A 16,863-nucleotide genomic window follows, 5' to 3' on the forward strand; every position below is an offset into this window, starting at 1 on the left:
AACGCACTAAGATGCAAGATTTTTAAAAAAGAGTATAAGAGATTCATGAAAAAACGCATAAAAATAAAAACATACACTATATATATAGATAAATGACAAACATGAAAATAAACATGGAAAATTTAAAGAAAATATGTTTCAAAGCAAATACATTCAAAAATATGTCTGATGACGCAATAAACAGACTGAAGTATATCGTAACATTAAAAGAATTATCAAAACTCGGAGATTTGGTATATGAAAATTTAGACACTTTAGTATATTTAGATAAAAAACTAAAGGAAGATGGACATTGCAAGCCATTAACAAAATTATTAAATGAAGAAAATGAAACAAGCAAATACCTATGTAACATTTACAATGATTTAAACAGTGTATTATCCGACCTTGAAAAAGAAAAAATGAATTCAAAAATAACAAAAATCATAATCGTTTTAGAAGACAATTCACAACAGATATTCAGTACAAGAGATTTACCATGATAATAAAAACAGCATAAAACTCGGCTTCGCTTGTTTTTCCAGATTGATATTTCAGTTATGATATCAAGGCTTGTTTAAACGCACTATTAATGATATAAGAAATTAATATATTGTGTTATTAATATATAACAATTGATGTTTTGGAATGATAATATTGTTAATGCCCGATACCAGAGATGGTTTACCAAAGAAGACAAAATGAAAGCTATAAGGCGCACAAAAGCCCGTTATATGCGAAATACACGATGGTTTTGTGAGCAATGTAAAAAAGAGTACAGTCTGGGTAGCAAGTGGACCCATATAAGACAATCCCATTCGAACGCAGTATAAAAAAAGTTTAAAAAAGAGTATAAGAAGTTTTTTTTTATTTTGAACCTAGGGTTGAGTTAGGCTTGGTTTTACAGGCTTGGTTTTACAGGCTTGGTTTTCTAGGGTTTGAATTTCAGTTTTGATTTTCCATGGCTTGAATTTCAGTTTTGATTCCAATATTTGATTCCAATATTTGAATCCATTTTTGTCCCCATATTTGTTCCAGTCGGCGGGCAGTAGTGATGTACTACATCTCTAAGGCAAATTTGCCTCAGAGTGTAGTACATTACTACTATCAATGACTAATCAACTGATTACTCATCGATTACTTATTGATTACCAATTGATGTCATTGATCATCGATTAGTTATGCCTGGTTTTAACCATAAGATAGAACAAAATAATACATTAAACTAACGTTAATTCTTCGTTCTGATGATTATCAGAAGCGGGACTTTACCGGTACAATTATACATAGGTTTTTGACCAATCAGAGCGCGCGAAGTATCTGAGTTATTTTATAAATGTAGATACAACATACCTCATTGTCTTTAATAAGAATCAGATGCCAATGGTAGCACAATTTGGGCTGTTGCTCCGTCGACTGTTAGTTCAGAAATGATGATCTAGATCCATTATAGGAAAGTTTCATCGACTTTCAGTTTTAATTTGCTTTAGAGTTGAGTTTTTACACATAAAAAGTTGAAATTTCTGTCAAAATTTGCGCAAAAACTCATAAGTGGTCACGTGTTGATAGGGAAGATTCTGATTGGTTGCTTCGCTCCTTGGAGAAAAGCTTCACTTGTTGAGTCCGGACCGAGCTGAAGGCTCTTAACTTCATTAAGTTGCAGCTTTGTTGTTTTATTTTAAGCTAAAACATGGACTAATCATTTTGAGCAAAACAGTTAGACTGTGATTCAAATTATTAAACAACTCGTGATACTTTGGCGCCAAACATAAGTTACCTTATTATAATAGGAAATTAAATTATGGATTAAATTATTGTTAATTAAATTATGGCTTTTGAACCATGTTTCAAGGTCCAGGAGACTGGGCAAGATGGCGGCAGGGTAAGACGTGCACATGGTGCTCCTTCAAAAGTGATGCCGTTGGAGGTGTAATTTCATGTCCGCAAAAAGAAAAGGTAGACCAACTTCGTTGTCTGACAGTGCAGCCTCGCCGGAGGAAAAAAGATCCTGTCGTGAAAGCAGTGTAAGCGAAATAAGAAGCGAAATGAGCGCCAACGATCCTGAGACGCTCTCGGCAGTCGAATTACTTTCAAAGAAAATGGACACCGTCCTTTCAAAGCTTCAAAAGCTAGATAATATTGAAAGCAGACTCGATAACCTGTTCAAGGCTGTATCTAACATAGAGGATGCCGTTGCCAATCTTGACAAGGAGGTTCATAACCTGAAGGAGAAGATGAAAAACACCAACAAGACAGTGAAGGAGCTTGAGGAAAGTGTTGACTTTAACGATGAAGAAATTGCCAATTTGAAACGCGATGTTAAAGCGGCGCAGAAGAAAGCGGACGATTTAGGCAAAGAACTTCTTTACCAAGAACACTACAGTAGAAGAGAAAACCTAATGTTTATTGGAATCGAAGAACATAATACTACGGAACAAGACGAACAAGGCACTCGTCACGAGGTGGAGAATACAAAGGAGATTATTTACAAGTTCATGGAAGACGAGCTTCAGATCAGCAACCCACGCGACAAGATTGAATTTCAAAGAATTCATCGAGTTGGAAAACCTAAAGACGACGGTCCTCGTCCAGTAATCGCAAGATTTTTGCGCTATTCTGACCGCGAATTAGTCCTCCGCCAAGCCAGAAAAACATTAAAGGATAAAGATTTCAACGTATTTGAGGACATTCCGAAAGAATTGTACGAACTAAGAAAATCCCAAAATAAGAAATTTAAGGATGCTAAGGCTAGAGGATGCAGTGTATATTTCAGCAAGAGATTCCCTGATAAACTCTATGTAAATGGAAAGTTTATTCCGAGTAATGCACCATTGTAATAATTTATTTGCTTTTCTTTCTGTTTTCGGCTCTTTATTGTACAACTTGGCACACTATATGCTAATCACCTTTTCCCGCTTTTAAACGCATAAATTTTTCTATATCACAAAAACTTAATTAATACGTAGTTAACATCACAAAGAAGGAGCACAACACAACATCAGGAATGTTATTCACAGTAGGTGTAGGAACGCCCATACAATTCGCTTTGGGGCAGTCGGTAAGTAGGATAAATTCAGTCTTCTTTGTGTGTTTGTGTTGTAATTATGCATGTTGCTACATTCTCAGCTTAATTCTCAGTTTCATTTGTTTTGCTACGCTATTAAATAATCATTCGCTAAGCCTATTCAGGATAAAACCATAGTCGCACAATAGGAGAAGTTAATTTTAAGATAATGTCACTCAATGCTCGAGGGATTCGAGACCTCCAGAAACGCAAATCAATTTTTACGTGGATAGAAAAACAGAAAAGTGACATAACGTTTCTTCAAGAAACCTATAGTACACCAGAAATCCTTAGTGATTGGAAATTCCAATGGCGTGGAGAAATGATCTATAGTCACGGTTCGAATCATAGCAGTGGAGTGCTCGTCCTCATTAACGAACAGCTACAGTTCGAATTAAAAAATGCCGTAATAGACGATAACGGCCGTTACATTTTATTAGAGATGACCATCCAAGACTCTCCATTTCTTTTGTTAAATTTATATGCGCCTACAAAACTCAACGAACAAGTAGCCTTTTTCGAAGAAATCCTTTCTATTATTCAAACCACCAGCTTTGACACAGAATGTAGAATTATCATTGGTGGAGATTTCAATGTTCATCTAGATGCTGCTCTTGATAACTCTGGAGGAAAAATTGAAACGAAATCTACTGTTAAAAATATTCATGATATAATGCTTGAGTATAACCTAATTGATATATGGCGAGTTCATAATCCAGATAAAAAGCAGTTTACTTGGAGGCAAAAAACGCCGATTATTCAGCGACGCATTGACTTTTGGCTCATAAGTGATGAACTACAAGACGACATTCAAAAAGCAGACATCGTCCCAGCTATCAGAACCGACCATGCAGCAATCAGCTTGTCCCTCAATAGCCTAAAAGACCAACCATTTGGACCATCTTATTGGAAATTTAATTCAAGCCTTCTTGATGACGATACTTACATACAGCTTATTAACTCTGAATATCCAAATTGGATTATGGAATTTTCTGAAGTTAATGACCCAAGAGTTTTATGGGATTTAATTAAATACAGGATCAGACAAATTACTCTCCAATATAGCAAAACTATCGCCAAAAATCGAAAAGCACGGTTACAGAGAGCGGAAGAAACCCTAAAACAATGCGAGGAAATTTACAACAACAATCCATCAGAAGATAATATTATAAAGTTGGACGAAGCAAGGAGTGTGTATGAAGCATTGTATGATTATATTATTCAAGGTAAAATAATCAGATCAAGAGTGAACTGGTATGAACAAGGGGAAAAAAATTCAAAATACTTCTTAAATCTTGAAACCAACAAAACCGGAAAAACATCGATTCGTCGGCTATTTAATTCAGATGGAAAAATAATTTTAAATTCAAAATTCATTATGAAAGAACTTGAGGATTATTACACATCTCTCTACAGAAACCAGGATTCAAGCGATGGTGACCGATTTATTCCAGATTTCACCAACAGCGTTCACATTCCTAAACTAAGCGATGATCAGAAAAATCTTTGTGAAGGAATTTTGTCAAACACTGAGTGTTTTAACGCACTATCTAAATTCCCAAATGGAAAAACACCTGGAAATGACGGCTTAACACCAGAATTTTACAAAAAGTTCTGGAATCTTCTTGGCCAACTTATGACCGATTCCTTGAATTTTTCTTACCTACACGGCGAATTGTCTAATTCACAAAAACAAGCAATAATAAGACTTATTGAGAAGAAAGGAAAGGATAGACGTTATATAAAAAACTGGCGGCCTATCTCTTTATTAAATGTTGACACTAAAATAGCTTCGAAAGCATTAGCATTGCGATTAGAAAAAGTATTGCCTTTTATTATAAACGGGGACCAATATGCTTATGTCAAAGGCAGAACTATTTTCGATGCGGTCCGGTCAATCGAAGACATCATGGAATACACGAGAATTAACCAGATACCTGGGTTAATGGTGGCAATTGACTTTGAAAAAGCATTCGATTCTATAAGCTGGAATTTTTTGCTAAAAGCATTAAAATCGTTTAATCTTGGTGAATCTTTTGTTAAATGGATCTCTGTTTTTTATTCTAATATATCCAGTTGTGTCACAAACAATGGTTTTTCGACGCCATTGTTCAATGTTGAAAGAGGTGTTAGACAAGGAGACCCGTTGTCACCGTATCTGTTCATCATAGTGTTGGAACTACTATTAATTAAAATAAGAAGTGATCCTCGTATTAAAGGAATTAAAATTGGTAATATAGAGGTAAAACTTGCAGCCTTTGCTGATGACTTGACAACATTTGTACACAACAAAGCCTCCATAGAACATTTGTTCAGTACACTGGGACTATTCGAAAAATGTTCAGGCTTGAAATTAAACAAAGACAAAACGGAGGCCTACTGGCTCGGGAGTAGCCATAATTGTAAACAAAACTTGGGTATAGAAACTGTTAATGAACCAATGAAGATTCTGGGAATTTATTTTACGTATAATTCTCGCCTAAAACATGAACTTAATTTTGAAGCAATACTTAAATCTTTAAAGAAAACCTTGAATGGTTGGCAATGGCGAAATCTAACTGTGTTCGGCAAGATTCAAATCATTAAAACATTCGCAATGCCAAAACTCATGTACCGTGCTTCCGTATTAAATCTAGACAAAGATTTTTTGAAAAAGGTTAATTCTGTGATGTTTAATTTTTTATGGAACGGAAAAGATAAAATCAAACGCTTAGCTCTGATCAGCGATTATAAAGATGGCGGTCTGAAAATGCCTCACGTGGAGTCTGCAATCAAAACTCAGAGAATCATTTGCCTAAAGAAGTATACTGAGAACTATCATAGCCCTTGGAAACTTATTCTATCAAGGATTCTCAAAGATCACGGCGAGAAATTCCTTCTTCATTGTAATTATAATGGTGCTGATCTACCTAAACACCTTCCTAAATTTTATCGCGAGTGTTTTGAGACCTGGGCGACAGTCAATACTAAAGAAATGTCCTCCCGAGACGTCATCATGGATCAAATACTATGGAACAATCAATTTCTGCGTATTGGGGGCAAACCTCAATTTTGCAAAAAATCATATATGGCTGGAATTGTAAAGATAAAAGATATCCTTCTCCCGAACGGCAAATTAAAAACTTGGAATTTCTTTAGAGAAAAAGGGCTGAATTTTAACAATTATTTCTTAATCCTTGGTCTGTCAAAAGCACTTCCAGACGCATGGAGAGTCTTGATAAACTCGAAAAATCCACAACCCCCTGATGCGCAAGAGCAGAGCACCACCACAAGTTTGGATTTAACTCAGTTTGTGCTCAATTGTAATAATGAAGAAATTAAGCTCAGTGAACTCACGAGCAAAAGACTGTACTGGATTCTGATAGGGAACATACACGTCCATCCTACTGCAAGATTAAAATACAACTCTTTATTTGATGATCAAAATCTTGACTGGAATCAAATTTATTTAACGCCACAAAAAGTGACTTTAGACATTAAAACAAGAATGTTTCAATTTAAAATTCTTAATCGTATAATATATACTAACAAATTGTTGAATAAAATGAGGCTAATAGATACCTCGTTATGTACGTTTTGTGGAGAGTACGAAGAATCTCTCGAGCATTTGTTTTTACACTGCAAATTTACCATAGATTTCTGGACGCATACTACTAACTGGTTAAATAAATTAAATATTACCATTTCTAGGCTAAATGACAGCGAAATTCTGCTAGGTATTACAAAAGAAAGTCCTCATTGGACTCTTCTCAATCATATTCTCATTGCTGGTAAGCAAGTAATCCACGCTAATCGGCTCAGGAAAACAAAACCACTCCTACCTCAGTTAATAGCTAAACTTAAATATATTGAACACATTGAATATTGTATCGCTAAGAAAAGGGACAGGCTTAAATTTCACCTACAGAAATGGGAAATACTTAAGTTTTCTTGAGAAATTATTGTATCTTTAAATAAGTCCTTTTACTTAATCTTCATAAATAGTGCATAATTAGTGTCAAATAGAAGTAGCTTAGCAATCAATCAAAACTTTTGTTAAATAGGAGTAGCGCTTTACGTTAGCGACAATAGTATTGTTTTTTTTTTCATGTTTGTAGTGTATGCAATGTTAGAATCGTCTTTGTAAGTAATTGTCAGTAATTGTATTGTAATGTAGTGTGCATGAATCAGTAAGAGCAATAAAAAAAAAAAAAAAAAAAAAAAAATGTTTCAAGGTCCATAACTTCGTCTCTGTTCATTCTAAAAGCATCAAACTTAGTCAATTAACCAATCTCACTGTCATCTTTCACCTGGTGGAGACTTAGTGGTGTCGGATTTGAAACTCTCCTCAGTCCCCTGCGCAACTTCGGAATGGCAGCTCATCCTCGGTGTACAGTGGCGTAGCCAGGGGAGGGTTCCAGGGGTTCCGGAACCCCCCCCCCCCTTCGGGATATCGCAATAGCTAATTCAAGAGAAAAAATATTATTAGAACCCCCCTTTAATTCGGCCAGGTTAGAAAAATGAAATTTTTGAGAAGATAAAATGAAATCTATAAAGTATCACCTTGTGTTTACAATTTCAAAATTTTGTGTATACAAGCCTGCGTTGTACGTGGGATCCAGCCCCTTTGGTGGCCTCGTTTTCAAATCTGCACACAACATGCACATAGTTGCAGAGGTGGAGCTTGCCTGTTGGCGGCGGAAATGGCTAAGTGCGGATCAAGACCTACCAAACAGTGCAGTTCAGGCCTTCGCAGAATGTGACAGCGATTTTTATCCACATGTGCACAAGTTGCTGCGCATCTTGTGTACGTTGCCAATTACTTCTGCAGAATGTGAGGGATCATTCAGCACATTGCGCAGACTAAAGACATACCTACGGGCTACAATGACCAGCGAGCGAGAGTCAGGACTTGCTCTTATGAACATACATTACAACAGACAAATTGACATTAGTGCAACAGTCGACATTTTTGCACGGAAGCATCCACGGCGCCTACTTCTGGCTGATATACTAGCTGACTAGTGAGTGACGGTACGGCGGAAGTGAATGGTACGCCAAAAAACTTACCTGGTAGGCGGGATTTTGAGCTTCCCTTCTTTGAAATACTAGCTTCAATTGACACTAAAATTGTTAAAAAATTTATGCTCAGAATCAAGGAGATGCCATTTCTGGGGACCGCAAATTTGAAAATTTCCCGGGGGGGGGCATGCCCCCGGACACCCCCTAGAGGAGGAGCGCCTCCGGCGCTCGGTTTTACGTTCACAATTACAATTCACATTTAGAACCCCCCTATACAAAAATCCTGGCTACGCCTCTGGTGTAAAAACCTGTGAAACATCAGTGACGTAAAACAAAGAACGAACAAGACAACACAGAACCTTGAAACAATATAGAACAGGAAAACAATAGCTCCAAAACAAAGAAAAATTTCACAGGTTTTTACACCGAGGTAAACCCGGAATGGCCAATAACATGGAGGTTCTCAGATCAGATCAAAGGGCACTTTGAGCCAGCTCATTCTTCTGCCTCTTTCGGGGGGGGGGGGTGGGAAGGGTAGGGTTTGGGAGTGGTGGTGGTTAATGGAAATGTACTGGTACAGTTCACTTAAGTCAAGTACAGTCCCGTGTAAAGTCAAAATCAGATACGCATGTGAAAAGAAATGAAATCACAATTTCACAACTTCTAAAAATGGTGCAACGTGAATCAAGTTGCCGAGCTGTTTAGACCTTAGGGACCCTAAACGTATTTTCACGTATTTTAACACGCGCTGACACAAGCGATCAAATCCATTGAGGCAGCCGGAAGTAATTTTACATGGCCCCATTCCCCGCTACGTAAAAGTCCACAAGCAGTTATTTAAAAAAGAAATAGTATTTCGTTTCCGGATCGCGGTACGATAAGCATAATAAAAATATAAATAATAGGAAGAGAAGATTCTAGGTCGAGAATCAGTATTACGCGGGGAGGAATTGCGAAACAGTCAAGTTTTTTGCATGCATGCACATTCCTTTACCCGTCCGTGCCAGAAAAAACGAGACATCCGAAGACATCCAGTCTTGTTTGCTCTTCTTAGCGCTATTATTGATGGAAAATGTAAAGTCAACAACAACATAGACAGAAAAGCTAGAATGTTTACATAACAATTAAACACGGAAAGGGCTTTCACAATATTTTTCACCAATACATCGCTTCTTGACAAATATAATTTCGATATTTTAAGAACATGTTTTTACTGCTAAAACGTGTGGAGATTGTGGTTACGAGCTTTCTTCTGGTTGGATAGTGTGTAAATAGTTCATATCTTCCACGAAGCTCAGATACACATGTGAAAAGAAATGAAATGAATATTTGTTACCGTTTTAAATTACTGAATTGCGTTTTGAATAACCTTTCTGTCAGCACGCATCTACCGGGCAGTGACAATCATTGTTCATGGATTTAGCAGCGAATGAAATTTGAGAGAAAGCTAAAGATGCGCACGAACACGTCGTGTAAAACGGATGACGTGAGTCACGGGAAATGAGATTACTACAAAGAGAGTTGACGTGGCTTTATTTTTGGTTCATTGTACACATAGAGAAATGCGTGCGGGTGAACATCAACTGCGTAACGTCATAAGTTAATTTTTGAATGGCTCTTTATCGTTTTACTTGGACGTGTCCAGGGTTCTTAGAAAGAGGAAATTCAATAAAAACTATACATTTGATACATTTTCGTTCTCGGAAATATTAGCTGTCAAGCTACTCTAAATTCGAGTTTAAATAAAGTTTTATTAGGGCCGAATCGCACTAGCGGACAAATTTTGTAACAATTGATTGATTTCATCATTAACGTGTCACTTGTCACAGAAAACAAGTGCGATAGCGTTTTTTGAGACCTAGAAGTTGTCTAACATTTCAGGAAAACAAAGAAGCAGTTGTCTTATGATTGGTCCGCGTTGCACGCGCGATAGATGTTGTCAAACAATTGCAAAAACAAGTGCGAACGACTTGTTGGACAAGGGCAAATTTTGTCAAAACGGACAAATCATCAAAGGGGCCGAAGTCCTGCCTCAAGGCAGGACTTTTCATGACAAGTCGCATTCCCATGCCCCTCGTAATGCTAGATAACAATACGTTGTTGATTGGCTATTGTGTTTGGCCCAAATTGCACCGAAAAACAACACGCACTCAAAAGTTGTTGGGATAGTATGCACCGTGATGTGGCTCTCACTATCGTAATCCAGCCGCAAAATCTTTTCGCGAGAGGCAAAGCATATTTATAAGTGAAGTGTTTCGGCCAAATGTTAGAATGAGAAAAGAAAAAGTTATCTTGAGACGACTCATTATTCTACTGCATGAGAACGCGTACTTTAAATGCAAATTGTTTTAGATTTTTTTACCGCGTTGTACTGCATATTTGATGTTTGCCCAAGACGGCCGTGCTGAGAAATGTACAGGGATGGCAGAAGCACGTGCAGAGCTATTGTACTAATAATTACACCTTTTGTTTTCTTCAAAATGTCTCTGACTTGTCGCGACAATTTTTTTTTGTAAAAAATGTTATGACATTTAAAACTTGTCCGTTAGTGCGATTCGGCCCTTATTATTATTATTTCGGCGACGTGCGCAGATCGTGCATTTCTAAAAAAGAGAGTTGACGTAACTTTAGGTTTATTTTTGGTTCATTGTGCACGTACAGAAATGCGTGCAGGGACGCGTGCGGGTGAACATCAGCTGCGTCACGTCACTAGCCAAAACCAACTCTACTTCAAACATACCAAAAAAATTCCATTGATTCCATATTTTAGATCGCTCTTTATACTTTCTGTTGGACACAGACAGATTGGGCCATGGGGTCAGGGCCGAGGACATGTTGAGGGGTCTCAGAAAAGAAAAAAAAAATGAAAATATACATTTGATAATTTTTTGTAATAACGACACGTGCGGGTTGTAGTCGTAGTTGACGTAGCTTTAGTTTTGGTTCATTGTAGACCAGTAGTTCCGAAATTGTCATTTGATGTTAATTTATTTATTACACTATACAATGATTTCACTTCTTTTCACATTTGCATCTGAGCTTCACTGAAGTTATTTTTGGCGTTACTAAGGGGGCAGGGGTAGCATATAAAATTACTTCCGTTCTACCAGTAGTTCCGAAATTGTCATTTGATGTTAATTTATTTATTACACTATACAATGATTTCACTTCTTTTCACATTTGCATCTGAGCTTCACTGAAGTTATTTTTGGCGTTACTAAGGGGGCAGGGGTAGCATATAAAATTACTTCCGTTCTACAACTTCCGTCCACACAATTTTTGTACACGCAGACTTCCGTCAACATATGTATCACTTCCGGTCCACACAATTTTTGTACACGCAGACTTCCGTCAACATCTGTATCACTTCCGGTCCACACAATTTTTGTACACGCAGACTTCCGTCGACATCTGTATCACTTCCGGTCCATACAATTTTTGTACACGCAGACTTCCGTCAACATCTGTTTCACTTCCGGTCCACACAATTTTTGTACACGCAGACTTCCGTCAACATCTGTATCACTTCCGGTCCACACAATTTTTGTACACGCAGACTTCCGTCAACATTTGTATCACTCTATTACTCATTCTGGAGAATGAGCTAAAAACGAATTCCTTGTTCCATTTCCCTCCACTGGTATCAGTTTGTTTAGTTTCACCCATTCAACCACAACAAGCAATCCCTAAAACAGACTGGTGGTAGATTCAGGGGTGCTCGAAGAAGAAAGGGAGTAAAAATAAGACCTCTCTTGCTAAAAAAAACGGGCATTAAAGGCGCTATGGCACACAAGTCAAGGCAATTTCGGCACTGACCAACTGGTCATAGAATTAACTGAAATATCACAATTATAACAGCTTAAAACTGTAGAAGAATTCAAAATGGAACACACAAAGGCCAAAAAGCGGCATGGATGGGCAAAATTTGAGAAGATTAAAATGGACTGTGTTTGCCGACTTTTTTCAAGTTTTTAAACACAATTTGTATGAAAGTGTCATTTACAATACTTAAAAATCATCCTTGTTTGTTATGTGGCTGTGATTTTTCCAATAAAAGACTTTTGCTTTGTCAACTTGAAGGTTAGAGCTCTTAATTAACAAAAATAAATAAACTTACTTAAAATACTGTGACCTAGCCCCTTTAAGTGTGAGGTTGGGGGCAATTACTTTTTCCATAAGTGCATTTGGCAATAAAGAGTGGTACCCCTTCCCTAGATCAACCACTGACATTAAGGTTTAAAATTTATCTATTCATATGGATAAAGAGGCTCTAAGGAACTTTACATAACAACTAACATACATTTATTTCAAAGATATGAGTTTAAAAGTGTGAACACCAATACAAAAACTCTGAAAGAAGCGGCAGCTTGGAATACAATCATTTCAAACAAAACTACTTCAAATTCACCATCTAGTGATGATTATTAGTTCTTATTTTCCCAGGCGCCCTTTACCATGTAGTACAACTACAAAGTTCTGTATTATGTGAGTATTAACATTGGCTGGGGGAGGGTGGGAGTAACATTTGTGCAAGGCATGTGAATGTCTGTAAAAAATAGTATACCCTTCAAAATAGAAGTATCTTGACAATTTCCTAGCTGACTGTAGCTGACTAGCTTTGAAAAAAAAAAACTTTCTTTCATTCATTTACCATAGTTTCCTGGTTATAAGGCGCAATGGGTTATAAGACGCAGCCCAAACTTGGCAACTTTGTCATGCTAAAATTCCAAATTGAAATTTTTTTTAAACACTCAGCTATAAGATGCACCCCAATTTTGGCAAAAACTTCCCAGGAAAAAAACCCAGTTATTCCTTGAAAAAACCATGCGCCTTATAACCAAGAAACTATGGTACTAAATTCTTTCTCCTTAGATATGTATAAACCTATATGGAGTTCAGAAAGATAAGTTGCATGCTAAATTAGAATTGAAATAAGCTTATAACACTCTTTGTAACAAAAAGAAACTCCTGTAGGTAATAACTATAAAAAACCTTGGTTGAACAAGGCCCTCCATTGCCCTAAATTACCAGCTCTTATTCAGATTCAAGAATGGATCGACTCAAGGCCAGTCTCGAGAGATGATGGTGAGGGGTTTGGTGGAAAAAAGCGGTAGTGATTTTTGGCACCAAAACAACTCTGATTTGCCAAAAATATAGGACAAAGTTTGACATATAAACAAACCTGCATATGAAATTTGGAGCTGTTTTGGCGATGTTCAATACCTTTGCCAAAAATCGCTACTGCTCTTTTCCCACCTTTAGCTAAAAAGGCTTATTCCTGTTCTACCAGTTCACATTTATCTAAAACATCTCTTGGTATTCTTAAGGAAGCCACTGTGTACACGTTATGATCAGTTGAAATACTTGGATAATTTTCCCATTCATTCTTATCAACATCATAAACGTGCAAGGCATAATTATTGTCGGGCCAACTTTGCTCTGAAGAGGAGCATGCTATCACATATACCTTCCCTTTGAAACTAACAGCACTGGAAATAATTTGTGGTGCACCCATAGAGTCAATCTTACTCCAAGTGTCCGTAGATGGGTCATACATTTCAGCAACATTTGCATCTGTTAATCCCATCCTTTGAGTACCGGTAATTCCTCCAAATAGGAACACCCTTCCTCTAACAACTGCCCCACAAGCACACATCCTCTTTTCAAGGATTGACGCAATTGTTTCCCAGCAGTTAGTTTCAGTGTCCAACCTTTCAACCACATCCAGAGGTGTGCCCTTTACACCTCCCCCTATTACATACAAAGAGTTTTTGTCTGCCACAGCACATACACCGTATCTTGCAAAGCTAATGGGTGCTACCTCTTGCCACAGGTTTGTATCAGGATTGTACCTATGCACACAGTCAGTATGAACTCCAGTGTTACCCCTACCACCAATCACATACAAAAAACCTTGAAAACTAACAACTGCTGTGTGGCTGTACAATTTCTCCCCTGCAAAAGACTTAACAGCGGCCCAGGAGTCAACTAGTGGGTCATATCGCTCAACTGTACAATCAAATGTAACATTTACTCCAGTGGCATACAATTTGCTGTGACAAGTGCTCATATAAACTCCACGGGGTGGTCGCCAAGTTAACGTTTCTGACAGATCAGTCATCTTGTACCAGTTGTTCTCTGAAGGAATGTAACACAGCGTTTTCTTATTTTTCATTCCACAGGCAATAATGGCATCTTCATATGTCTTCAGACAACTTCTTGGGGGCTGTGCAAAATAGCACTCCTCTGAACCATATGAAAGCCCTTTCATGACATCTAGTACATGTGCTGTGCATGTTGCACTGTTTTTCACCAAGGGATGCGGAAGAATGACATTGAAAATGTAGCTGCGTGACACATAGACAAGACGAACGTGACCAAACAACTTGAAAAAGCTTTCATGTTTTCTGTTCTCATCTCTTTCCATCCACTTCACGATCACCTGGAAAATTTCCTCCTCTTCTTTTACGATGATGTCATCACTTGAAATCCACTCCTCCACTTGTGTCACGCTCAAATCCAGAAAATCATCGGATTGCGTGACATCGATGAAATTTGCAAAAGCAAAATCTCTCGCACTTTTCTGCAATTCAGGACATTGATACCTCTCGGCGAAATAATAGGTTTTAATACAGTCTGAAGGAGACAACGCTTGTGAAATGAACTTACTTGAAAGTTCTTTCAGGCTTGGGACGATTAAAAAATCAGCCATGTGCAGCAAATCAAATGCATTGTGTTCATTGATATCAACATGTCCTGTGTACAGATACTCCAACACTTCTTCCATCACAGCTTTGCTCGTCTCTTCCAATCGGATCACTCCTTCTTTCTTTTCTTTCATGTCGCTGTTAAGAACGTTGAAAAAGAACGGACTTGCTGCACATAACACGATTCTGTGAGCTTTCAAACGAGCTTGATCGTCACCAGAGCCAACATCTAGAATCACATCGCAGAACTGTTCGTTTCTTCGCTGAATATCGAGGCGTTTCATCATATCCACACAAAACTGTTTCTTGTCCGTCTCAGTGATAGGTTCTGACGATAAATCGATAAACATGATGTACAACTACGACCAGAAATCCGTTGATATTTTTCTCTCGGGAACGAACGCGAAGGACTGGTGCGATTATTTTCGCAAGGGCCGCTGTGCGAGTAAAGAATATTCGGCTCAAGCGTTCCTTTAAGGCTGGTTCGGCTGGTTCTCTCTCTCCTCCGCAGAGGCCTCTTTCGTGGGAGAAGGCGAAAAAACACGGGGGGAGGAAGGCGAAAACACCCCCGCGGGCTTTCGTTTCGATTCTCTCCAGGCTCCGCGCGCTTACTTTTCACCTCTCCCCGTTCCTCTCCTTAATTCCTCTCCCTATTTCTATTTCCCAGCCCGAAACACGAAAGAGACCTCTGCGGAGGAGAGAGGCTGGTTCTCGTATGATCGCCCCGATCGTCCTGTTCTGTCGTTTGCAAATTTTGAGTCGATCGTAGGCGATCGAAGCGATTGGAAGCGATCAGGGGGTTCTCATATGATCGCTCCGATCGTCTGGTATATGCAAAATAGAGTTAATCAAACGTAACAAGATAACAATTCATGATCTTTTCTTTGTTCCCGCCACAGGGAGCCCAGGCTCACGCTTTGACAACTCGGTCAAAATGGCGTCGTCGAAATTATAATGATTTGTATGAAACTTTATAGGAAAAAAAATTATTGAACGAAAAGTCGAACGAAAATATAATAAACCGCTGGTAAAGTTCAGATTTTACATCATATGTTGTCTATGTGACGTTTCTTGACTGTTCTAAAGCATATAAACCTTATTTAACCGATATTTTTAATTTTAGTTTACTCTTACCTAAATTAATTCAAGGGTGAACACTTCCGACGCTCGATAAACAACACTGTTCGACAAAAATGAGCCAAAAATTGCTTTTAATTTTAACCACTCACTCCAAAACTTCGCATAGGCTGGGACATCGATGAGTAATCAATAACATAAGAACTAACATAAATAGGTACCGTATTTACTCAAATAAGCGCCGCGGCGCTTATCTAAATTTTTCGCACCTCAAGTGCGGCGCTTATTCGAGGGCGGCGCTTATTTGAGGACGGCGGTTATTTAAAATTTGAGCGCCACAAAGAATCTAGCCTTTTACAGTAATTAAAAATAGCGTCTTTTGATTGTCAGTATTTGTCTCTTGCTGAAGAAAGAAGTGGCGCTAGCTGCCCTGGCAAAGTTTGCAGCCTTCGCAACATTTACAGAATGTCCCTAGTTCGTTTTAGAGTTGCTTTGTAGAGCTGTTTTTCGTTAAAAGGAATTCCTCGAATAAGCGCTGCATCGGGACTGCGGCGCTTATTCGGGGACGGCGCTTATTAACTTTTTTGTCACAAATGCGGCGCTTATTCGAGGGCGGCACTTATTTGAGTAAATACGGTAATCAATTACATCAATGAGTAATCGATGTCATCGATGAGTAATCGTAGGCCAGCTTCGATTACGAGTCTGCCTTTTGGTCGAGGGTCGAGGATCAAGCAATTCGCGTACAGCTTACATTTTATAGGGGTTAACAAAAGCATGTTCCAGGTGTTGGATTAAACACCAGTCAAATACTCTGAACACTCACATGCACGTTTGAGGTCATCGCAGCTTGCAGAGCTGATAGAGTTTTACTACGTTTTCAAATAACCTATTAAGTGCCTGAGCTGGTCCAAGTGACGCTGTTCCAGAGGCATGGTGGGGGGGGGGGGGGGGGGGCGGAGGTCACGATCTTTGGTTTACAAAAAATCTTTAATATTTCTTTGTGCAAGTCAAAACACTGTTTTTTCACGTCAA

The 16,863-nt window shown here is 38.3% G+C and overlaps 1 protein-coding gene across 1 annotated transcript; it reads right to left on the reverse strand.

Moving 5' to 3' along the window:
• Positions 1 to 12,329: 12,329 nt before the first annotated feature.
• LOC144655652 (kelch-like protein 21) lies at positions 12,330 to 15,108 on the reverse strand. Its single transcript, XM_078515944.1, has 2 exons — positions 13,011 to 15,108; positions 12,330 to 12,959 (listed from the first exon to the last, which is right to left on the reverse strand). The coding sequence occupies exon 1, from the start codon at positions 15,099 to 15,101 to the stop codon at positions 13,317 to 13,319; it is 1,785 nt and encodes a 594-aa protein (XP_078372070.1). The 5' UTR covers positions 15,102 to 15,108; the 3' UTR covers positions 12,330 to 12,959; positions 13,011 to 13,316.
• Positions 15,109 to 16,863: the final 1,755 nt, after the last annotated feature.

This window comes from Oculina patagonica, chromosome 5, assembly GCF_052425735.1.
Source record: "Oculina patagonica isolate OP01 chromosome 5, crgOcupat, whole genome shotgun sequence".
Taxonomy (NCBI): domain Eukaryota; kingdom Metazoa; phylum Cnidaria; class Anthozoa; order Scleractinia; family Oculinidae; genus Oculina; species Oculina patagonica.